At 32.9% G+C, this 25,610-nt stretch overlaps 3 protein-coding genes across 10 annotated transcripts; 1 reads left to right on the forward strand and 2 right to left on the reverse strand.

Moving 5' to 3' along the window:
- The first annotated feature begins 5,769 nt into the window (after positions 1 to 5,769).
- LOC123221315 (glutamate dehydrogenase 1-like) lies at positions 5,770 to 10,917 on the forward strand. 7 transcript variants are annotated; one of them, XM_044644132.1, is made up of 11 exons: positions 5,854 to 6,033; positions 6,241 to 6,299; positions 8,065 to 8,198; positions 8,399 to 8,512; positions 8,785 to 9,006; positions 9,164 to 9,238; positions 9,447 to 9,563; positions 9,708 to 9,958; positions 10,095 to 10,170; positions 10,259 to 10,345; positions 10,446 to 10,917. In XM_044644132.1, the coding sequence occupies exons 3-11, from the start codon at positions 8,091 to 8,093 to the stop codon at positions 10,629 to 10,631; spliced, it is 1,236 nt and encodes a 411-aa protein (XP_044500067.1). In that variant the 5' UTR covers positions 5,854 to 6,033; positions 6,241 to 6,299; positions 8,065 to 8,090; the 3' UTR covers positions 10,632 to 10,917. The 7 variants fall into 7 exon arrangements, with proteins under 7 accessions (XP_044500068.1, XP_044500064.1, XP_044500063.1 ...); XM_044644130.1 differs by having other exon boundaries at positions 5,858 to 6,031; positions 6,240 to 6,319; XM_044644131.1 differs by having other exon boundaries at positions 5,928 to 6,031; positions 6,253 to 6,319.
- Positions 10,918 to 11,377: 460 nt separating this feature from the next.
- LOC123221316 (putative H/ACA ribonucleoprotein complex subunit 1-like protein 1) lies at positions 11,378 to 13,263 on the reverse strand. The gene is made up of 4 exons (XM_044644136.1): positions 13,000 to 13,263; positions 12,436 to 12,584; positions 12,231 to 12,346; positions 11,378 to 11,668 (listed from the first exon to the last, which is right to left on the reverse strand). Exons 1-4 carry the CDS (start codon positions 13,151 to 13,153, stop codon positions 11,518 to 11,520), a joined length of 570 nt encoding a protein of 189 aa, XP_044500071.1. The 5' UTR covers positions 13,154 to 13,263; the 3' UTR covers positions 11,378 to 11,517.
- Positions 13,264 to 16,553: 3,290 nt separating this feature from the next.
- On the reverse strand, positions 16,554 to 24,347 carry LOC123221314 (casein kinase 1-like protein HD16). Of its 2 annotated transcripts, none has more exons than XM_044644126.1 (18): positions 24,034 to 24,347; positions 23,821 to 23,893; positions 22,397 to 22,832; positions 21,912 to 22,037; positions 21,751 to 21,824; positions 21,526 to 21,595; positions 21,390 to 21,445; positions 21,200 to 21,271; positions 21,005 to 21,099; positions 20,803 to 20,869; positions 20,573 to 20,702; positions 20,278 to 20,496; positions 20,046 to 20,176; positions 18,787 to 18,961; positions 18,596 to 18,686; positions 17,492 to 17,649; positions 17,175 to 17,363; positions 16,554 to 16,993 (listed from the first exon to the last, which is right to left on the reverse strand). In XM_044644126.1, exons 3-18 carry the CDS (start codon positions 22,796 to 22,798, stop codon positions 16,934 to 16,936), a joined length of 2,115 nt encoding a protein of 704 aa, XP_044500061.1. In that variant the 5' UTR covers positions 22,799 to 22,832; positions 23,821 to 23,893; positions 24,034 to 24,347; the 3' UTR covers positions 16,554 to 16,933. The 2 variants fall into 2 exon arrangements, with proteins under 2 accessions (XP_044500061.1, XP_044500062.1); XM_044644127.1 differs by having other exon boundaries at positions 23,821 to 23,911.
- Between the last annotated feature and the right edge of the window lie 1,263 nt (positions 24,348 to 25,610).

The raw sequence follows: 25,610 nt of genomic DNA on the forward strand, positions 1-25,610 counted from the left end.
GAAGGAATCTAAGTGATTCTCCATTATAAAGCTCTTTCATCAACTCACAAAATGCTTTTTGAGATTTTAGTTCACAATTTAATTTTAAAAGATAGAGAAAATATTTCACTTCATTCCATCAACTTGTTTGAGTGTCTTACTCTTGACACCGGGGCTATGAAGAATGGAATAGGGGCTATTACTTATACGCAATTGATGGAATCAAGTACATCACATCTGCTTTCATAATTCTTAGTAAAATATATTAAATATTTCAATTTATTTTATTTTTGAGTTATTTGCATTTACCCCTATGGTTTTGGTTACGCTGTCAATTGGGTTCGTAAATTTGAGACTCGATTATTTGGGTTAAAAATTTTAGTTTTAGATCGAATAAAATTTGAGTCAAGTAGTTTTGAACAAAAAAAAATATCTATTAAGTTATTAGATTCGACCTTGAATAAGGACTATTCAAATCCGAGGTTTGATTAAACCTAAAAATTCATTATAATTAGGGATGTATTTGTCAAGTTTTGAAACTTGTACAGGATTATAAAAGTATTTTTGTAAGTTTTTAAAGTTACACAACAAATAGGAAATAGGCTTGAAATAGACCTAGGGCCTAAACTGGCCTAAATAAAAAGTGTTTTCCTAGAGACTCTATTAGAATTTTAGAATCACATGTCATTTATCCTCTTATTTATCTAACCAAAATTCAAAATTGTGCACAACTAATAAATAATTAAACTTAACAAATTTTAGATTTCATAATAGATGTTCAAATACTGTGTACATCTAGTTAAAATTTATATTTTATTTTTAAATTATAAATATATATTTTTTCTTTCTGGAAATTATTGGCAAACAATTTTATATTGTTTACTACCAACAATATATTTACAAATTTTCAAATTTATTTATTGTTTTGAGCATATATATATATATATATATATATATATATATATATATATATATATATATATATATATAAGGAAATTGAAATTTTTACTCTCATTTGGGCTCACGTATACATTTATACCACTTTATAAGATAGAATGTCTAAATTGCCCTTATCTTCAATTTTGAGAAATCAAAACTAAGTTTTCAGTGCTACTTATTTTTAATGCACTGTAGAGAGAGAAAATGTATAAATATTTAATATCAATATTTGAAACAAAATTTATATTTATGTGTACTTGATGTTGAATATGCAAAGAATACATCAATATATATATATATATATATATATATATATATATATATATATATATATATGAAGAATCAAAACAAAAATGAATTGCAGAATCTTGCAGGGAAAAATTTGTAGAAGCATGAGAGAATAATTTTTAATGCAGAAGCATGAGAGAATAATTTTTAATGCAGAAGCATGAGAGAATAATTTTTATTGTAGAAGAATCTCACAGGGAATAAATTGACTTGCAGAGAATTATTAGTGCAATAATTTTAAAAATAAAAAAATTGTCAAAAAACTGATTTTGGCTGGAAAGATTTGGAAGGGGGGTCAGCGTAAAAATAAGGGGTTAGGGAAAATTAAAAAACGCCAACCCTTTATTTATTTTGTAAGGCGCCAACCCTTTTTAACTTTTTTTTTATTTTTCAGTTTTTTTAATTAAATAAAAAAAACTAAGTTTTTCAACTGAAACAAAATCATACAACTGAAGTTTTTTTTTTTCAGTTAAACATGAATATATCATACTTATTTTATTTTTTTCAGTTGAATCTTTTATAATAGATTTCTCATGGGTTTTATTGTTCAATCACATGTCTTCTTTTATTAATATTTTATTTTATCTTTTTCATGTTACAAGGATTTCTTCCTCAGTTGAGAGAGAAAGTTGCAAAGAAAGAGAAAATCTTTGTATGAAAGATTAAATATGGGTATTTTGGGAAAGTAGATTACTGTTGTGGTATATTTGTTTAAGCTTTAGAACGAGTGACATATATGTATACACGGTAAAAAATAAGGTTAAAAATTTCAATTTCCCATATATATATATATATATATATATGTGTGTGTGTGTGTGTGTGTGTGTGTGTGTGCCAAAATTTTCTATTGTTTTTAATGATAAAGACGATTTTATCTTTGTCTTTAATGAAGGCAATCTAAAAGAGAAGAGAGAGTGACTAGGAGAGGGAGAGAGTCATTGGTAAAAAACGATGAATAGTCGCCAGAGATGAGATCTGGAAATTGGAGGAGAGTGGAGAGTTGAAATTGAAATTTTTTAGAAAGTTAGGGTAAGGGGGCAATTGTATATGAGAAAAATATGAGAGTTTGCTACCTTAAACTTGGGGGGAATAGTTAGTTTTTTTAACTTGGAAAATATAAGATTATAGGGCATAAATAAATATTTTAAAACTTAATGATAAGTCTAAAATATAAGTTTAAATAAAATTTTTAAATAATAATGTCATTCCTAATAATAATAGCAAATTTTAATAAATATGTGAGTATTTGAATTTTAAAAAATTAACAAATATAAATTTGAGTTTACATCAAACCTTGGGTGGGAATAAAAGTCATAGGCCTTTTAATTTTTCAAATTTGTAAAAGAAAAAAAAAGTTTAATTTGGGATTTGACATGATGAGAAGTTGTAACCAAAAACATTACTTGTGGAAATTAAAGGAAGACAACACCAAACTGAAGTCTTAGTGTTTTGTTTCTTTTATTTGATGTTGAGTAATAATATTTATGTCTATTTTTAGTATACAAATTAATATATATTTATATGTATTATCAGATAATTAAATATTATTTTATTTTTAATTTAAAATTATTCAATCATAAATGACACATATTAAATATATATCTATTTATATGTTCAAAATAGGTACTAATAGTTTTAATTCGAAGCATCCTTCACTACTTATTTCTTTAAATTTCTAAATAAGTGAGTGGGGGCTTTACTCAATTATAATAGGGAAGAGGCAAACCTTATCAATATTCACCAATGTTCTTCCTCCATGAAGATTCCCTATCTTCTTCCTGTTTTCCTATTTTGTAGGTTTCCCAAAAAGTGGTTAGAGACCAATTAATTTTTTTTTTTAAATAAGACTCTATTCTAATAATTTAATAATAAAATTTCATGATTTATATATAAACTTTATTATGGGCAGAGCTAACAATAAAATGCAAGAGGTTGAGGATAACAATGAAATATAGAAAGGTCAAATTAATATTATAATATATTATAAATATTTTTTTAAAAGGAAATTAATCTCATTAGGTGATCTTGTTCAACAATAAAAGATGAAAAATAATATGGAATTTAAAAAAAATTGTAAAAAAAATTATGTTTTAATGTCTATTAATAACTATTACAAGGACTCTAGCTTTAAAAAGCTAAAGTGGAAGATAAAAGGAAATTGAAAAAGAAAGAAAGCCAAGCCTAACTTTGTTGATTATTATTATTATAAGCAACTTTATGTAAGAAACAGAAACACCATGGATTGTTAAATCTTCTTATATACCACAACAAAACTTAGATAATCAATTTAGACCATAATATTCGTTTTTTTGTTTTTTTAGACGAGAAATCTCATTTGAGTTTGACTGTTTTTTCAGAGTTGAACAATTATATCAAATAAATGAAACTCTAATCCAATGACTAATCTTGGTATGTTGTCAACAAATCTCGAACACAAACTCTCTATCCTGAGAATTCCATATTTTTACTATCTAAACTATCCATTGGAGTCTTTTGGATCACAATATTTATGTTCATTTATTTCTCAAATTTAAAATCGATTAGGTGTTACCAAACCCATATGGTACAAATTTATTTATAGATTTAAAAACACAACAATGGTCCAACAAGGAGATGCAAACTCCTGTGAATTTGCCTTGGCTTGTTTTGGATAAAATTAATGCTTTCTCCACACCTTGTTTCCCACAATCAAAATGATGGTCATTTGAAATTTTGTGTTAAGGCAATAACCAAGGAGGGAATTGGATTTGAGATATTAATGGTGGGGTGGGGTATCTTAATTTGTCTTCATCCATTGATAATTGTTGTTCATTTATTATTTTAGTGTAAGATTTTGAAACTGCCAAGAATCCTTGAAAGAAACCTATCATGTTAATATTTATTTTAGGCCAAAAGACTTATTCCCACCAAAGGTTTGGTACAACCCCCAACCTCACCAACTAAGTTTTGAAAATTTAACTATTCATCTATTAATTATTAAAATTAACAAAATTCGTTAGTTTCAAAAATTTAATAGTCATTTAACTTGTAATATTAAAAAAATAAATTTTTACCTCATTTTTTCACCTTAGTTTTAGAAACCAATAATTTCCTCTCATTCTAAGTTTTGAAAAGTTATACTTCCCCTCTTAGGGTTTTATTTATTTTTTAGTTTTTTTGACAATTTTCTATGTCGTCGACCATTTCTTCAACCCACCCATCTTCTTATTTGGTGCTCTTTCTCCCTCTCGGAGCATCTCATCGAACAAAAGGCGGTCGAAGCCCACCCATCCAAAACCGATTTTGAACGATTGGTGAATGACAGGTCGATTTTGAATGAAAGACAAGATCGAATGAAGACGAAACCATACATAATCGGTTTTGGACTCTTCGTTTAGCCTGTAAAGAGATTTGGAACAAAATCAACCGATTGCAACATAAGACAAATTGACACGATCAAGAGAGACTGAAACGCATTCTTGTTAGACTGGGCTTTGGCTACCATTCGTTCAATGAAATGAGTCGAGAGGGAGAGAGAGCATCAGAGAAGAAGCTAGGTGGGCTGAAGAAGCGGTCAACAATGGAGAAGATGGCCGAAAAAGCTGAAAAAAAAAACCCTAACGGGGGAAATGTAATTTTTCAAAATTTAGGATGGGAGAAAATTATTAGTTTTTAAAACTAAAGTGAAAAAATGAAATAAAATTTTATTTTATTTTTTAATATTTCAAGTCAAATGATAATTAAACTCTTAAAACTAACAAATTTTATTAACTTTAATAATTGATGAGTAGATATTTGAATTTTTGAAACTTAACGGATGGAAGTTTGGGGATGCACTAACCCTTGGGTGGGAATAAGTCTTTTGGCCTTTATTTTAAGATGTATTATCATATCCCACACATTTGATTAAAAGTAGCATTAGAGCAATGTGGGGTATGATATTTATTTGTGGATGCTAAAATAAACAAATGTGGAATATATGGCCTCTCCCTCTCATTTATTTAATATAATCAACTGCCTCTAAGTTGATCATGAGATCACATTAATTACGTCTAAGAATCTAACACTGTTTCTACTTATTGTAAGGAACATCCTTTAATTGGCTTCTTTATTTATTTTAACATCTCCTATAATTTAATTATATAAATATATATCATATTGGCTTGATGCATGCATGATGAGATCCTGTTATATATTTATTTATCAAATGAAAATGCCCTGTTAGCTTTTGATTTCTTTTAATATTGATCAGAAGTGTTCACTTTCCAAAATTGACAAAGAGAAAGGGATATGCACGATAAAATTATGTTTATTTATTTTGAATATATAATAAGTAAATAAAATATTATATTATATAAATATATTTATTTATTTGCGTACTTGTTAATGGTTTGATTTTAATTTTCAACCAGCAAGAAGATCGGTGATTCCGCAGTTACAGTTTCATCTAACTGTTAAAAAAAAAGATCTTGAGGAACTAACTGGACAAGACAGCATCCTAGCGGCCTGGAACAACACAAAAGCTGTTTTCAGTTTGATCATTAACTTGTCTTCATCCTAAACAAAGTGATGTTCACGTTAATTCCCATTAACGCCTCTGAATTCATCGAAATCACATTATAAATAGGCCTCATTCATGGCACAAAATCAAAGCATTGAATTCAGCATTTGCATTTTACCTCAAAAACTTAAAAAGTTTAGGTTTTTAAGGCGTGACGGGTTTGTTTGCAAATGGGTTTCGTGTAGGATTCGCGTTTCAGTAAACCAATTTGCGTCACTAACGTTCTGCTTACTACGCCTGATTATGCTCTTCTTCTCTCTCTCTTCTCATTTTATGCTGTCTGGTTGGTAAGCATATATTCTTATTTGATGTTGATATGCAGGTTGTCTGTTTATTACTTATGCAGAGTCTTTTAGAGTTTGCTTGCACGAAGATCTGAGGATTTTTTTTTTTTTTGGGGTTGTGGGCTGGTGGATTATTTGGAACTGGATTCTTATTCTGCATTTAGTTTTGCTATTTATGTGTCAATTTGTTAAACTGTGGTTCAATTACAGCCCTTGCTTGCAGCTGTAATCATCAAGTTCAAGTTCTAGTTTTGGGTTCAACAATTCAAGTAATCTTCTTTTATACTACGTAAGATTTCTGAAAGCTGCTTCTCTCTAAATTTGTATTATTTTTGGAGATATTTCTGATTTATATTGTTTGGTATATGTATCACAATTTTTCACCATCTTTGAGCTGGTTACAGAAGAAGGCCGCTAGTTTTAAGGCCATTGTTGCTGCTAATCAGCTAGGAACAAAAATTATCAGGCTTTGTTTCCCTGTGAATGATTGCTAATTTATTTTTTTTACTTTTTTTATTCCATTAATTTACTCTGAAGTGATGCTATGCTTTTTTTATCACACGCCACTGCCAATATTTCCTCCTTTTATGCTTTTGGTTGCTAGTGTGTGATGGCACGCACTCACATAACAGCTCTTTACTTAAAAGCAAGAAGTTTTTATCTTGATTATGTGCTTAATAATTGTCAAAAACGATATGTTGTTAAGTAGATCTCTTTGAGATTAGGATTCTCTTTGAAGGTTCCTGGCTATTGCCCATTGCTTTGCCTGACGATATAATAATGGGCACCAAATGCACATCCTTTTTCCAGGAATTGTGTTCAGCATTGTAAATTAGTTGCATTTATTGGAATTTGACCTCATCATATACTACACAGATTGATGACTTATAGTTTGGTCAAGCAACTAGAAAAATAAATATTGTGATTTCTTTAGTTCTGGATCTTATCCTTCGGCCGACTCACCACATAATGGTTATCATCTTTTGAAATCTGGACTTGAATACAGATCACATTTCTGATTAGTTGATATTAATCTGCCAGTTGAACTTCTAAAATATGATGTTCAGGCTCCCCAGAAGGCATTCTCAGCCAAGAGGTTTAGTCAAAACTTGATTTAGTCATATTTCAGGTGTGCCATGAGCATGAGTAATGTAGCCCATGTATCAGGATCATGAATCATGTAGCCCATGTTTCTCGATTTATCTGATAATAGCAACATGGATTTACTGAATGCAAAAATTTTAGTTCACCTTTACAACCTAGCCTAGGATTGCTAAAAGGAACACCATACACATGTTACCTTTTCAGGAAATCAAGAATATGATGGTTGGTGGTTGGATATGGGAAAGTTTGTTATGGTGAATGCCTAAGCAAATTAAGCTTAAGCTATGCATAGATTTAAAAAAACTTGGTTTAAGAGCATCGATCTTCAAAAATGTCATGCAGTAGCTAAGAAATGATAGGCTAGTATAAAAACTGAAGAAAAAATGCTGACTGAAGTAGTGTGGTCAGACTGTTAGTGTGGAAAATGGGCAATATTGTGTTAATGCAGAACAGTAGGGTCTATAGCATCAGGAAATTGAAGTACTTGCTACAAATTGACTCTGCAAGTCTTGCTTAATTTAGGGTTAATCATGTGGTGTGGAGAACGGAAGCTGTAGTGGACAGCTAAGTCTAAATATTTAATTATTAATACATTGTTAAATTCAAGTGTTCATTATAATATTAAGCGTGCTAATTAATCATTCATAACATAGTCCCCAATGTGGGACATGAGTTTGTAGATAAGCTTGCATTATTGCTGATGTTGCATGGAACCATGGAGGGTTTGGTTTAAACAAATAACTCCTTGCTTTGAAATTTGCATATGATCAATTTGTATATATATAATACAAGTGATAGTATTTGGCTATAACATTACAACAATATTATATGAGACTGACTTCTTGCCTTTCGCATATATAATTTATTTTTCCCTATCGAAATCTTCATCATCTTGGATACATTATAAGAAATCTTGAATTTGATTTTTAGTTTTTTGGGGAGTTCTAAGGACAACCATGAATGCATTAGTAGCAACCAACAGAAACTTTAAGCTCGCAGCAAGGCTGCTGGGATTAGACTCTAAGCTCGAGAAAAGTTTACTTATTCCTTTCAGAGAGATCAAGGTGATTAAAGTTCAATATCTTTGCTTCCAACCAGTGACATAGATTCAGATTACAGCCTGTTCTTGTTTTTTTTAAAAGCACATGCTCTACACTAATCCTTCAGGCTTTGCTTTGTGGCCAATAATTTTCACATTGATAGTTTGTCTTGTGCTTTTAGCCAAGTCTGCTCATCCGAAGAATTTTTATTTGCTAATTTGCAGGTTGAGTGTACCATACCCAAAGACAATGGCACATTAGCTTCTTTTGTTGGGTTTAGGGTTCAGCATGACAACGCTAGAGGACCCATGAAAGGAGGAATCAGATATCATCCAGAGGTTTGTTTCATTCTTGTGTTCTGGAATCCTTTTAAACAAGTCAAGCCTTAAATAGCATATTTGGCATATTGCTAGTGTCATATATAATTCTTAAATTTCTCTTATTCATGTAGTTCTAATGAAAAATCTCTATAAAAGAAAAAGAAATCTAGAAAGGTTGAAGAAATTGTTAATCCAGATTCTGTTAACTTTTGCCTTAAAATTAATGATATATCAACATATTTTGCAGCTGATTTCCAGCTCCAGTTCTGATGATTTTGTGGATAGTGTAGGTTGACCCAGATGAGGTGAATGCTTTAGCACAACTCATGACATGGAAGACAGCAGTAGCAAATATTCCATATGGGGGTGCTAAAGGCGGGATTGGATGTAGTCCTGGCGAACTGAGTGTATCTGAGTTAGAACGACTGACACGGGTTTTCACACAAAAGATTCATGATCTGATTGGAATTCACACGGATGTTCCGGCGCCTGATATGGGAACAGGTCCTCAGGTATGAGATTCCTCACAGCATAGGAATGGGTATATGGTTTATTTCTTCTTCATGTTATGCAAGAAAGAGATGAAATGAAATGTTTGTTATTTTGTGTTGAAGGTGGATTGAGTCCTGATATTGACACTTAAAACTTCCTTCTTGTGTGGTTAAACAGACTATGGCATGGATACTGGATGAATATTCTAAATTTCACGGCCATTCTCCTGCAGTTGTGACCGGAAAACCTATTGTAAGTACTGCATCTATTGAAGATAAAACCCTGTATTGCAATTGTGATTGTCAGTTTACTCTAGGGCACTTCCTTGCACTATGCCATATAAAAATGTACTGATTGGCAGGTGGTTATAGTCATTCTGCTCATGATTATTGGCACTTTTACATTTTTTTTGCCACTTTTTTCCTCCATAATTTTAAAATTGCAATGTTCTTCAAACTAGGATCTTGGGGGATCTCTAGGCAGAGATGCTGCAACAGGACGAGGAGTGCTCTTTGCTACTGAGGCACTGCTTAATGAGCATGGGAAGGGCATTGCTGGACAACGATTTGCTATACAGGTTCTTAATTTATTGCTTTAAGCTTGATTAATGTTTAAGCTCAAAGGTAACATTAACAATAATGGGGGAAAGTTTGAAATATTTAAATATTGTTCATTTTCATCACACTCAAAATCTCTTAGTTATGGATATATTTCATCTCAGGGTTTTGGAAATGTGGGTTCCTGGGCTGCTCAACTAATCAGTGAAAAAGGTGGAAAAATTGTTGCTGTAAGCGACATCACTGGAGCCATCAAGAACATCAATGGTATCGACATTCCAAGCCTACTCAAGCATGCCAAGGAACACCATGGTGTCAAAGGATTCCATGGCGGAGATCCAATAGATGCTAACTCAGTATTGGCTGAAGACTGTGACATTCTTATCCCAGCAGCCCTTGGGGGTGTTATTAATAGGTTTGGTTTCCTCATCAATAACTCTTTAGCTCACTGCTAGTGAGGGTACCTTCAAATTGTGAGTTCTTAATTTTTTTTCTGTTAGTAGCTGAATGAAGTAAATCATATCTAGATTTTGTTCTTTGCTCTGATGAAGGGACAATGCAAATGAAATCAAAGCCAAATTTATTATTGAAGCTGCTAACCATCCAACTGATCCAGAGGGTGATGAGGTTAGTCATCAATGCTTGCTTGAAGTTTGAAGAGACTTAGCAAGTATAGAATTCTAGAACCAACAACATTATTCTGCTTTTTCTACAGATCTTGTCAAAGAAAGGTGTGGTTATACTTCCAGATATATATGCAAATTCTGGAGGAGTTACCGTCAGTTACTTCGAATGGGTGCAGGTATCAGAATTAATCCTCATCTGCAAACCTTGAAGCAATAAGTCAGCTTGGTGCAAAAAGGGATGAATGATAATATATTTTTCGGTTTTGTGCAATGCAGAACATCCAAGGCTTCATGTGGGATGAGGAGAAAGTAAACCATGAGCTAAAGACTTACATGACAAAAGGGTTCAAAGATGTGAAGGAGATGTGCCAAACCCACAACTGTGAACTACGTATGGGAGCCTTCACACTTGGAGTTAACCGTGTTGCGCGAGCCACTGTTCTTAGGGGGTGGGAAGCTTGAGAAATAAAAAAATAAAAAATAAAAGATATTTTGAATTAGAGATTTGAGGCTTTGAATAAGAGCTCTTATTCGGGGTTCTCCTGCAGTTTTGGAGAACTTCTGACTAAGGTTTTGCTATTATGTCTTCCCTAGTGTCAATTACACCTCAAGTTTTACTAGTTCTCCGTAATTTTATGGCTTGTCCAGCCTGGAAACAGTTTCCAATCATAAGAATCAAAGATGGAATGAAGGTTCTTATCTTAATGGTTTGTATGCACATGAATAATATCTTTAAAAATTTCAGCCAGAATAGAACCAAATAAAAACAGAATAAAAGAAGATTCCTGTTCACAGTCCAGAATGAATCAGTTAATTTATTTCAGATGCTCTAAAAGACATCACGACAAGATTCGAATTCATAAAAAAATTACTTACTCTACCAGTTTTATTGGTGGATTTGCAGTTTAAAAAATGTAATATTCAACTTGGTAAGGAGCCTCAACCGAATAAAACTTTAAATTCTTCAGAAAAAAGGGCATTAAATCATTGAAAGTCCAGACTGTGATCTAATACCCAGCACTGAATCTTGGAATCACTTGAGACAAAATTGGTTTGCAATTGAAGAGAGAAGATATTTCCATTACCATTGGCACAATTCTGAATCCCTATATGTATTTCAATCCACTAACATGGTTTCTTATTTAAGCCAATTGAAGATCAATTCAGTTCACCATGGGACATGAACTCTGTACTGGCTGGTAATAATATAAACATAAAAGAAAATTGGGTCATTAAAAACCATCAGTCAGCATTAAAATCACAATTCAGATTCTGATTGTTGTGAGCCCATTGCATCTTAAGAAGAACACACAAAGGTACAGAAGTACTAGTAGCACTACACAATGTTCTAAAACCTTCCTCTGCCCCTAAAGCTACCACCACGACCACCACCTCTGCCACCTCTTGGAGCACCCCTTCCACGAGCACCACCTCTAAAAACACCGCGGCCACCTCTGCCTCCACCACGGCCACCTCTTCCAGCAGCCTGTGGCTGTCCCCTGTAGCATTAGTACATTCCAGCATTATTTGATACACAAAGAAACTTTGATTAAACTCTAATGACAGACCATATAATATGATAAAATAAGCATGGAAACATTTCAGCCAAGTTACACAAAAATATGAACAAACTAGTTTGTGTAGGAACTGCTTCAGCTTACTAATCATTGATGTATTTAATTCCTAAAATTGTACAAATGACATCAGAAGTACCACAAGAAAGCATGTGCTATGAAGCAGCCATGACTTTCTTGGTAAAAACATGTAAAGGCCAACATTCCATGGTAATTCCAGAGAGTCAAAAATAAAAAATCGACTACTCACATTCCCATATCAGATTTAAGTCCTATCTTTAGGTGAAGAAAACATTTTTTTCCAGATAAGTAAACATTATCCCCCAATAAATAAGTAGTCTAACTTCCTACAAATAACTGTCACATTATACACGCTAAGCAACAATTAGCAATAATGTCACACAAGGGTTGTAGAAGAGTACACTGGTTTCCTAACTCAACTAAGTCAAACAAACACTTGAGTGAAATGATAATCAAGGAAACATACTTTGGTTGTGGAAGAAATCTTGCAAGAGGCAAAAGCTTGCTTGGGTCAATATAGAACTTATCTCCCTGGTTATATGAAGTTGCAACAATGCCTTCCATCATTTTAATTGAAAAATACTGGAATTAAAGTAGAGGAAACCAAATTAAAACTCAGAAACAAAACAAAAAAAGAGACCAACTGTCAACATTAGGACAAGATTACTCACGGATTCGTTGATCGGACCACAAATTTCATCAACTTTTCCTATCTGAGTTTTGTTTTGCAAATAGATTGGAGCATTAAAGAATGGTATTTTTTCATTTGTGAGCTTAGTAACTGCATCACCTTCACACGCGTGAAGAAATGTAGACACCTCTGCATATGACAAATAGCCCAACAAAATTACATATATGCACAATTTAAGTCATTGCTGAGGACTAAAAAGGCACCAGACGTAGAATGCCACTGCTTCAACATTTTATAAAGTAATTAAATAGCTCTTCGCCTATTCCATTAAGAAATTGCATCACTTTTAGCCTTTTCAAAACAAAAATATCCAAATGAACAATAACAACATTAATTGGATGGCTTTAGGTAACAAGTTACCATAAGATATTGTTCCGGTAACATATTCATACCTTACTAACCATTTCTTTTTAAGTTTTACCCAATGAACCACTCGTTTTTTTCTCCCTGTTTACTAACCTTAAAACAACAGAAAGAGTGAATTTCCTTCTGTTTTCTCATAAACCAAACTGAAAATAAAACAGAAGAAAGAAAATACACAAACCAACAACTTCAGTAGGAGGTCCTTCGTCACGGAATCCACCACCACCGCGGCCTCCACGGCCGCCACCACCGCGGCCACCGCCCCTTCCACTTCCACCAAAACGACCACCGCCTCTTCCGCCCCTAAAACTGCCTCCACCTCTCGGGGGTCTCATGGTGGTTGTGGGTTTTCGTTAATTTGAAGAGAAGAGACGTCAATGGATGTCTGTTTGGGTTCAAAGGGCTTTGAGTTAGGGTTTTAGCTTAGGGTTTTCAATTGCCCCATTGCTGACTAAATGACCATATTCTCCCTGTAAGTTTTTATAAATACCTTGTTAATTTATTTTGTAGTATTGTTTATTAGTTTTAATATTGAATATGTAATATCTTTATTTTTATTAATTTTTTTAATAAGTTAAACATTTTTTTGCGCAACTTCATCCTGGGGATGGCAACAGGAAGGGACATGGTCAGATACTTTATTTCCTATCTTTGTCTTTATAAGGATTTTAATTCTTGTTCTATTACAAAGATGGCAATGATTCTCTATATTTATTAAACATAATATAAATATGTTAAATTAAAAAATTAATTAAAATTAAAACTAATTTATTTCATATGTTACAAATAATATATGTTAACCATTTAATACGCATAATAAAAACATAAAGAAATAGAACAAAGATAGGGACGGGGAGCAAGAAGGAGATACATGTATCTCTGGCTCTGTCCTTTTTTCCTTTTATATCAGAGAATCTTCTTCTTATTAAGGTCGATAAGGTCAAAAATCCTAAATTTAGATCAAAATTATTATATCTATTTTATCCTAGATTTTTGTTTGTGAATAAAATTTTTTCTAGACCCAAATCCAGTTCATCCTTAAATACTTATAACACAAAACAATTAATTAATCTAAAATGATTTTAAAAAATATAGTACAAATAAAAAATGTGTAAAGAATATGCATATAATACATATAGTTAACTTCTAATAATAATATTAATAAATTATGTGTACTTACTTTTTTTAATACATAATTGAGTGTATTGATAATATATTATTATGTGATTGAACGGTATTTATTTAAATAATTGACTCATTGATAGGTCGAAGAATGAAAGAGTAGAGCTACAAGTTATGGTTAGAGAGGACTAGTTTTGACTTCTTCCATATTACTACTAAGGTCATTGATTTCAACCGGAATGGCAAATATTTCATAGTGTGGATAATGTATTACGAGTATCAATCATTCCAGGAAGATTTCCGGAGAGATCTAGGATTCAGAAACTACTGAGGTTTAATATATCATCACCTTCCAGCGAATTGTTGTTTGACTGGAAAGCCAAGCAGGAATTTGCCCTGTAAAATTGCAGGATCTCAATGATAACTCAAGAAGTGTACACTTTGGAACCAGAGTGACATTCTTGTTCTACTATGTAAGTATGTTTCCTCCAAGGTGCAAGTCCATCTCCTGAAGATCAAATAGCCATCTTCCAACTTGCTCATGATTTGAGTAAGTTCTTGTTTAATTTCAGAGATGAAATGTTCACCAATGTTCCAGTATCAATCAAAATCTCTCCAGGCAGTGCACTGTTTTATAGGTGCAGTATTTCTAGCGTCCTCAGTTGCAATACTGACAATGGTATCCCTCCTGAAAACTTGTTCAGGAGAAGTGACAGTTTATGCTTCCAATCCATGTGGGAATCTCTCTGCAGATGGAATTTTCAACTAAGGCAACTGCTTCAAACTCTTAAGGCCAAGGACATCTTTACTTGTCCCCTCAGTCAAATTATTACTGAGATCAAGGTACTCTAGATGCGTCAGATGTAAAAACTGATGAGGAATAGAAACATTGAAGCCATTCTGCCTCATGTCAAGGTACACCAGTGGGGATAAATTAGAAAAACCAATTCTGGAATTTCACTTTGTACAGAATTGGCAGACATGCCAGGCAACACGAGTGTTCTCATGTGAAACAATGGTGTTCACACTCGTTTCCATAGACAAACAATCTGTAGAACTCCATCTCTCTAAGATTCCTAGTGAGATCTTTATAAAACTGTTGCCTTCTAAGTCTCCAACTACCTATCCTTTGAACACCAGGAAAGCTGCTTTCTGATCTTGGCGACAACAAAGACAAGAATTGTGCAAGATATCTAAAAACAACAGTGTTGCAAGCAGTGAGTTATGAGAGTTTCAGTGTTTTGCCTGTAATGCTTAAGCAGCTTCAAGGGGTACTGTTAATAAGAGGTGTCACCCTGAAGGATTGAACTTCACGAGAACCTAAAATGAAGGTGGGAGAGACATGGAAAATTACAATTTCTTTTTACTAAGGATATTTTTCATTTTGTTCCCTGGAGCTGAATGAGTCGTTGTCTCGTCATTTTCAGGAAAGTTTCTACCCATTTGCTTCATGTTTAAATGAAGACATAAACAGATAAAAGTCTATTTCTTTGTATCATATGCTTGTGACATGTGACGTTAACCTAAAAAAATCAACCGACTTTGGTACAGAAAATCAACACCTAAGCTAGAGTAATTTCTTGTTCAACTCAATGGGTTGACAATCAAGTACTTCAAAATGGTCATTATCAAGGGAAATTCCACATATGTTTAGATAGAGATATCACAGCTGAATTTGACTACATTTTCAAGGAAAATGACTGCCAACAATCTTTGAATTGATCAAAAGGAAGAGAGAAGATTGTTTAACATGATCGTTCACCGGGTGAACATTCGAGTTCTTACTTCAAATATTATATTCTCCACTTTAAGTCAACTAATTGCTATAAATCTACCTGGGAGATGATAAAGGAATCTTGTTGTACAGAAAAAGTCATTCGTAAAATACTATATATATACAAATAAATTATCCATCTTATTTATACAACTTAATATGATAACATTTGAAAGAATAATTTTAAAGTAAGAAAAAATGAATAATCACATTACCCGATCACAACCTATCACCTCATTTTGAATGAATAAATTTGTACAAATTATTTATGCATATAATTTTATTCTTCATACATCCTAATAATTAGTTTTATTGTTCATACATCCTTAAAAGATATACATCCAACAAACAAGTGAACATCATACCATAAACCCAGAACCCTCCCACGTGATCATGTTACCTGCATTATTTAGAATGATGTTACATGCTTATGCAAACATTTAATGATGTAGTCTCATTGTTTGAGTCCAACAAGCAACCCTTGATAGTTATCACCCAGATAAATTGGGAAAATAAAAAAAAAATATCCTGCCTCAGCCATTTTGGCATATTATTTGACTGTTGAAACAGTCGAGGATGGACAGATGAAGATCTGATGAAGATCCTTTTTAATATTGTCAGTTTTGAATGAAATATACAAGCAATCAATCTTCATGCACCTAAAGGCCAAACTATCCAATTCATTCTGAACGACACAACATGTTCAACGCTTACCAAAGCTCATGCAGCCTGGAACTTGAATTACTAGTGATCATCTTACAAGGCTAAGACATGCACAATACAAAAACTCAAATCCGTGTGTGCAAATAGGTATTATCTTTACCTTCTGCGGTGCAATATATATGAACTATTGTGCATTTTACTTGTACTCTATTTGTGACAATACACAACAACACTTAAAGAGAAAAGATAGGCAGCAATGGCCACGTTATCACATGTATAATTCAAACAAACTGTCGCCCACAATACTCATGTTAGTTCAGGGCATATGCTTTCCAACTCTCATTTGTATAGTTTTTTTTTTTTTTTTTGCTGGTTTCTGTTTCTCTTCAGGTTTTTACATTCGAATGGGCGGATTCTAAATGAGAATTGTGAATGTCCTTTTATCTTCCAGGAGAAAGCTAACCCACCTGTTCCGCAATTAAATATGAAATTACCCTCAGCTTTCAAAATTTGAACTTCTAAATTTTGGAGATATACCACATAAACACTCCACAGATTAGCAAACAGTCCGTCCATAACAAATTGATGCAATGTAGAGATTTTTGGCCCATTTTTCCTGCAAAACATAATAGCATCAGCAAAGAAAACAAGGTCTGGGTAATGGTGTTAAGATCAACACTTAAATCTCTGATTGGCTCATGCTCACCACCCATTGATTTCTACAGATAATGAGCAGCTTAAAAGAAATTTAAACTATACCAAGGTGTGTGGACAGAATTAAAACCATGGATACCTACCTTTACATGGGTGCTTGGAAAGGCAGAGGTACGCAGAGTTTCTTGAGTTTCATCCACCATTTTCCGTCTTGGCACACTTAGAATGAAGGCTGCTTGATCAGTTGTGGCAGCCATAGATGTTATCCTGTAACCATTTTCCCATCGCCGGTGTATTCCTTCACTTGGGTACAGAAAGTCCAGCTCCACCACCTTGTATAAATAATATCAAGTAGAAGAGAGGAGATATAAGCTAAACAATGGTAAGGGGAAAAGATAAGGACTGTGCATTTGCCAAATGCAGAAAAAGTAGAGATGCAAAATCTAAATGGAGCTTATACCTGGTCAGAAAATCCAGAGTTCCGGGACATTACCACTCCCCAGCGACTTCCAGCAGTGGTCATGGAGGTAACATGAAAACCTTCTTTCCATTTCTTATTTATCCATTTAAAAGGAAAAGATTCACTCACTTTGTATGACTGCTGGGTGTAAGGAGTTCCTAAAAATTATAGAAGACATCATTACCATACCATTTCATCAAATATTCCCCAAAATAACAACAATAATGGTAACAAAATTTTTAACCCATTACAAAGAACAAAAAGCATGTGTATTGTGTGTGTGTGTATTTCGGACCGACAGAAATAATAACAGAATTATTACAACATAGCTATCTATAAACTTGTATCCATTTGGAATTTATGTACTAGTAGTTTGCAACAAAAGGCAGGCTGGTTGAGCAAGCCTGCAGCCCAATCTAAAAGCCAACAAGGGCCTTGGCACAATACCCTGTCTGGTTCTAAGCTTCTGAAACATATGCTATAAATAATCTTTTGCCTCTTTTTGGAAAAACTTATGATAATCAAGCTTAGTGTAGAAAGATAAGGTAAAGGAGGTAAGAAATGTACCTTCAAATGCTAATAGAGTGCCATTACTAATACAAAAATTATGACATGGCCAAAATGAAGCCAAGTAGAGGTGTTGTGCAATCAATGTGCACCTAATATGTGAAGATCCTAATCATTTATGGTTAATATAATACCACATGTACAAACAAATTATGCAAACTTATTCACACAATCTAAGGTAGTAGCATTTGATTGAGTGATTTTGACATAAAAGAAAAAATAAACAATCACAACATCCAATCACAAGTTGTCACCTCAGTTTGTATGAATAAGTTTGTACAATTTGTTTGTACACATAGTTTTATTCTTATGGTTAACTTCCAATTCTTTTAACTGCATGATCTCAATCATACACATCTTGGTGATGGATAGTGCACAGCTTCAAGGAAAACTTAGTTTCCCTAATGTCATCATCTAATAATAAACAAAAATACTTGCATACACAAAAGATAAAATATAAAAAAGATGGATAGATAAACATAACACAAGCAGAGACATTCACATATAGCATATAAGTCAGGGTAGATTGTTGCCAACCTTTGGACATAACCACCAAAGAACTTCCATTACTTGCACCAGCAATGGAACTAATATAGTAATTTTTTTCCCACTGTTCCATAATCCAATCCTGATGAGAATCCAACCAATGATACAGATTGTCAATATTTCAAGTCATAAATAAATACCTTACAGAAGGCAGCAGCAATTAATGGTTATAAAATGCTAACCTTGTGAAGAAAAACAGTTGACAATTCATAAACCTGATGAGTGAAACCAGTTCCCGCATCCATGATCAGGGCCCAGAGATTAGCTGAGGAGGCTACACAGCTAATATATAACCCATCTTCATTACCCTTGTCTACATGTTGACGCAGCCTTGAGTCTGCGACATTATAATGATATCTACAAGTAAAAAGGATCACTTAGTGCTAAACAGAGAAAAAAAAAAAACAATATATTTTACTTGAATAATTTGTGGATCTGTGTCAGAAGCTAAAGAAGAAAACTAAGATGATTCCAATACAACCATTATGTGATCCAAAATCAACTCTTGTTACATCCAAGTTAAAAAAGTTGCAAACAGGTTGATATCATTCCCATGCAAAGCATATATCAAAGATTTAATCATGGAAGACCCAGGATCCTCTTAAATTTTTATCCAAATATAATTTTAATAATTTCAACTTAAAGCATTAAGTCATTTTTTACATGAAGCACAACTTCCTTATACATTACAAGGTCCCCACCATGTTAAAAAGAACACGATAAAATCACACATTCTATTTGAGACAATAAACAGCATGCTGTGCAATAAAGTTTCACTAAAATCCCCACTGAAGAAAGATAGCCCCTGGATTAACCTAATACTACCTTCTACTTTAAATTTGTATAATTCACCAAGGTATTTCAACAAACACTTCAAGGCCCTGGTAGATAGCAAAATATTCTCATTATCACCTCAGCAATATGGTCACATCTAGGTTGGTCCTTAAAACTAGATTCAGTCACAAAACTTCAGCTTTAAAGATGAAACTGACACTTGCCAAAGTTAAGCAGAAATATTCAACATTAAAGACACATAACTCCAATATACCGTCATATATCACTTTATGTTTTTAAAAGAAATATCTTGGCATAAATGCCAAGGCAAAATGCATTGATTCAGTAAGTCTTTTTCCTGTGAGGTACAAAAAAGAGGTAACCACTACTTGCCGAAATTGGCCACAACATATACATGTAAGATCTAAAAAAATATTCACAATTAATCTCCATCATACAAGTCATTATACAATAGATTTTTGGCAGGGCATCTATGGACTGCCATGCAATAAGATTTGTCACCCAGATCCACTTTGAGTGAAAAGACCATCTCAACTAAAAAGGTTATAGTGCTCCGTGAATAAAGGAAATATAAAATTTTGGAGTACTCATAATACAGTCAGAAGTAAAAAAACAAATATAAAATTATATGAGAATGTGAATTCACCTCTGCTTCATAGGACGACGTGCATTGTAAACTGAAATCCACTGGGTAGCAGGGCTACCTAATCGTACTTTTTTCTTAGGTTGCTCGTCCTCTTCCAGATTTATAAGGAATCTTCCACGCTTCTGCCCAGCCTAATTATGCAAACGAAAACATGGCAAGTTAACAATTGGGAACATTCTATACAACATCAAAACAGGAGGCAAGGGAGGTAAGTCGGAAAAGTAATTGTCACCTTAAGCGCTCCATCAATTCTGATTGGCCTTTTTAATGTACATGGCTCAATCAAGCTATCAAAAAATGATATCAACTTTGCATAGTTGGGCTCCTCATCAAACTTCATATTTGTAACAGCTTCAAGAAATTGTTTGAATGGAGGAGGGCATAAGCAACACATCAACTCTGGAGAAGTGGCCATCTTTTTCTTGCTGACAAGGAAACTTTTGTTATCCCCCTGTGTATTTCAAAACAAACAAACAAGTTAATAAAAAGCTTGATATTAACAAATTAACATAATAACACAAACTCACTTGATAACCCTGCCATGGTAATCTCCCCTTTATAAGAAATATCAATGTATAAGCCAATGACTCAAGATCATCCCTTCGACTTCCAGTTCGACCTAGATGAGCATGTACACTGGCATACCTTATTGTTCCCCTGACAGAAGAAAAATACATAAATAATAAGAAAAGGCATTTCAGACCACAAAGATTTAGCTTGAAAAGGGAAATATTAAAAGAACCTAAAACCTACACACCTGAACACATCAGGCCTTTGATCATAATCCACATGTAGGCCAGATGATGCATCCTTCCATCTAGATGCTGAAACAAAACAAATAACGAAGCAGATATTAATATTGAGAAGAATAGCAATTACACCGAAGAGTTTAAACTATGCGGAAGAAAAGAAAATTCTCAAATTGCAATGGAAAACTTAAGAAGAATAGAATAGCATACCCAAACCAAGATCAATAAGGTAAAGCTTCTTATCATCAGCTGTTCCAGGCTGACCAAGTAAAAAGTTCTCTGGCTTTACATCTCCATGAACAAACCTAGTTTGAGCAAAGTAAAATATCGTAATGATGTCAGAAGCACTAAAAAGAAGATAAATGTAATATGTAAACATTAAAGAATGAATTAGATCAAACATACCCCTTCATGTGAAGCTTTTCAAGAATTGATATAGCCTCCACTGCAATGCAGGCCACCATATCTGACGGCATCCTGTGACAGGTACTAACAAATTAACCACGCCAAAAACTAGCATGGGAGCATGCATGCATGAATTAATATTTAAATGGTTGCTGTGTGCAGAGAGAGAAGGCGAGAATCTATTTCTTACGATTGTCCTAGAGAATTCCAAACATCCCATAGACTGGGCCCAAGCATGTCCATGACCTGGTACGTTTATTTAATTCCAATTAGAATACAATTAGATACGGAAATATAATTGTAAAGAGCTCTGAATCAATCCTTACCAGGATGTAAAAATCTCCTAGCTTACCCTTGTAATGTACCCAGGGAATCCCATAGCATCCATTCAAAGTACTTCCAAATTCCCAATAAGAAAATAATAAAAAGGGAGTGGAAGAGGGAGAGGGAGAGGGAGAGAAAGATATAGGATAGAATCAGTTAATAAATTCAAGAGCTGCGAACAAATAAAACCTCAGTAAGTCAATTCACACATTAAAGTCAGTCCTTACTTGTACACCTGCCACTCATAAGGTGGCCCATAATTGCAACCTTTGCTATTTCGGTGCTCAAACTTCAAGGCGACCTGTTAGAAAAATATCCTTAAGTGACATGTTCGAAAGTTTTTGGTAATTAATATCCATACAAATGGGCATAAAATCTTCAATCGAACCTCAATTGCATCAGGTCCAGTTCTATCGCTGCCACCATGTACCCTTCTGCCTACAAAAACTTGACCAAAACCACCCTTGCCCAGCTTCCTCTCAGTCTTATATACAGGAGAATTACCCACTTGTACCTGCACTTCTCATTAAAAAACATCTTCATTAATTCCATCAAGAGGCTCCTAATATTGAACAAGTAGATACACGCAAATATTTTAAGTGTTAATAATACCAATACAGAAAATCATATGTACAATGACATAAGAACATATTCATAAATGTTTGAACAAAACCGACTATTGGCATAACTGGAGCTAAATCCTGACTCTTGACCTAGACAAATTATCATTTTTCTTAAAAATAACTGTCAAAGGATAGAATAGGAGTAACAATTTTGTTATTTATTAAAATGACTGGCTCGACATCAACTGCAATCCATGTGTGACTCTTTCCAATATACAAACCCCAAAGAGAACAAGCGAATGAACAGTACCCTCTCAGGAACAGGAGCTGTGCTTGCTTCTTCTTCAACTCCCATTATCTTATCTGCACTCCCACCTTCCATTGCAATATCTTTATCTGCAACCACCTCCACCAGATTATATGCCGGTTCAGCAGCCCCCAAAGCTGCAGCCTCTGGAAGAACCTCACAAGGTTCTGGGTCTAGATCAATCAACCTAATGCCCCTACCTCTACCAGCAGCCGTAGGCCTCACGGGTACTCCTGGTTTTGCTACAACTGCAGCATTACCCCTTCCTCTACCACCACCAACTCTCCTTCTTGTCCTGTTCTGGGCAGGCAATAACCAATTCTCCACTTGATCAGCTGGCTGTGGAGGAGGCTGAAGATCATCAAGGCGTTTGGATCTGCGGGCTCCACTTCTCAACTCTGGCATCGTCAACCCATGCAAATCACATCCACTCAGTTCCCTGCATTAATTTCAACACATACTCTGTCATTCAAAAAAAATAGAACTTTTACAGAATGGATAATAAATTGACTAACAAAGTAGAAAATAGATTATGTTATAAGCATAAAAGTGAAAATATTACCCATTGAAACAGGTCCAAACAAACAAAAAAAAGATGATGTTTTGAAAAAAAATATCATGCTCATAAACAGCATTGCATAATAAATCTACATCATTACCCAAAAACTAAACTTACCATTCATGGAGTAACCCTATTAAGAAAAATTCCCATAACCCCTTTATACATCACATTATTCAACTTATTTTATCACAACAACGTAGAACTTCAAATGGCAACAAAAGTAACAAGGTCAGCGCATAAATGTTCAAAAAGCAAATCAAAAAGCTCAGAAGATTCATTCAGTTGTTATCACATAGGAAAGTTGCGTACTTAAAAAGCAGTACCCAGAGATAAAACATGCTGTTTTTAACAAATATTCTTCACAAATTCCATTTTTTGCCAAAAGCCCAGTCTTCATAAGTGAATGTAGCTAAGTATATGCAATAATCTCAACCATTGTACATTCCATTATTGACATATCACTTTATTCCTCATTCACAAAATGAAAACTTTTCAACCAAAATACACATACGCAGAAACATCTATGTTTATACACAGATACACATACATATATTATGATACATAAATTAGTATCCAATATAGAACAACAAAAAATGGAAAAACAACGCAAACTATCAATAAATTAACACCGACGATGCTTATATTTATTTTTTTTTTTTAAAAGCAAAATTTTTTTTCAAAAAGTTAGAAATTTTACATATATTTCATGCTCCAAATCAGATGAAACCATCAGAAACAAAACAATCCGATCATCCAAATACAAAGAGAGAGAAGAAACAAACCGATCATCAAACAAACAAGTAAACTTATAGTTACAGACAATCTTCCGAAAACAAACACAAAAATCAAAACAAAAAATACTTACAGATCGATCCCCGGAAGCGATCAAAATAAAAGTCCACCGATCGTGCTTAGATCTTGTTCTTCTTCTTCACTTACTGCATTCAAACCATCATCTCAAACCAAAAACAAAAATAAGAATAAAAATAAAAACTTTGCTATATCGCTTTCGATTATATCGAGCTATAAATCATTCAAACTCAAAAACAAAACCAAAATATGATCTGGGTCAAAAAACCTCTTGGCTTAGAGTTATATTGTATCTGAAACGAAAGGAATGTGTCAATGTGCCGTTGCTGTTGTTGATGATGTTGTCGTTTTATGTTGTTATCTGATATCTAATCTAATCTAATCTAAATCTAATGCAACAAAGTTAAAGAAGGAAAAGGTTAGATTTTTAGTTTGAGTTTCTGTGTGCAAATAAAAGCTGTTTTGTTTCTTAGGTTTGTGTGTAGATGAGATGAGAATTAAGATGATGATGATGGTGGTGGTGGTGGCGTTTGGAGAGGGAAAAAAGGATAAAAATAAAAAAGGCTTTGGTTATCTTTTGGTCTGTTTGGTGTTGTATTTATTATAAGAGTGAACATGGGACATGCAAATGTGGCCTTGTAATAACCAAAAATCCTTTCAAAAAACAGCTTTCAAACACCTCCTTTCTATTTTTTATATTTTTTATTTTCATATTTCTCAAATTAATCTTTCAAAAACATAATAATATCTTATAATATGATATAATATAAATAAAAAATAATATATATCTTAAAATATATTAAATTGATATGATATAATAAATATATTATACGATATAATATATATTTTTAAAGAAAATAACAATACAATAAAAGTATATATAAACATTTTTAAAAGTATTTATAATATTTTATAAAATGATATTATATTAATTAATTAATTATTTTTATTAATTTTTTATTATTTTATTTTATAGAATGTATATTTTAGAATATAATATAATATATAACGTATAATATGAAAATTTACGTTTTTTATACATGATTTGATTCTCATACAAAAAAATCTTCTCTGCCCAACCTCCCTTGAACCTAAAATCAAATTATAATTTTGATTAATTAGTTGTAATCTTTGTATAAAGTATTGATTAAGTTGATTCATAGTTGGGGAACTTTTTATATTATTCTAAGCATAATCCCATGGCATTCCTATAGTTGGCTAGTAGGTGTATGGTGAATAATAATATAGCATAATTTTAAATTATTTATTACAATTTACATGGGTTATTTAATAAACTATGAAATTTTGATTTCTTTTTTTTTTTTTTTGCATGATGAAAAAAAATGTAAACTTTAAAATATATAGGTTGTGTAGGGGTTGAATTGAAGAAATCCTTAATTAAAAGGGAAATTTTTAAACCTAAATTATAATTCATGATCTTGGTTTGCCCTAATTTGTTGTTTTGATGAGTCAATTTAATTAGTTTTTCAACAACCATTACTATATTTAGCTCCTTTTATTTGACTTGGAAATGGCTTTATTTGATAAAGAAAATAATAATTTTAGATATAAAGGAAAAAATTATTAATTTTTCTATGTTAAGCATTTTTTAATTAATTTCATGCATTTAAATTTTAATTATAAATGTAATAATATAATACAATTAAGTTAAATAGTATCATTTGATGTGTCACGAGTATAAATTTTTACGTAAAAACACCTTATGCGACGCTTCAACTTCACTCTTAAGTAAGGTAAGTTTACATGTACGTCATTTATTAACTTGAAGTTCACAAGTTTTAAGTCTCGTTGACTCATTAAAATAGCAGTTTCAACTTTCGACTA

The sequence above is a fragment of the Mangifera indica genome, chromosome 7 (genome assembly GCF_011075055.1).
Source record: "Mangifera indica cultivar Alphonso chromosome 7, CATAS_Mindica_2.1, whole genome shotgun sequence".
Lineage (NCBI taxonomy): Eukaryota > Viridiplantae > Streptophyta > Magnoliopsida > Sapindales > Anacardiaceae > Mangifera > Mangifera indica.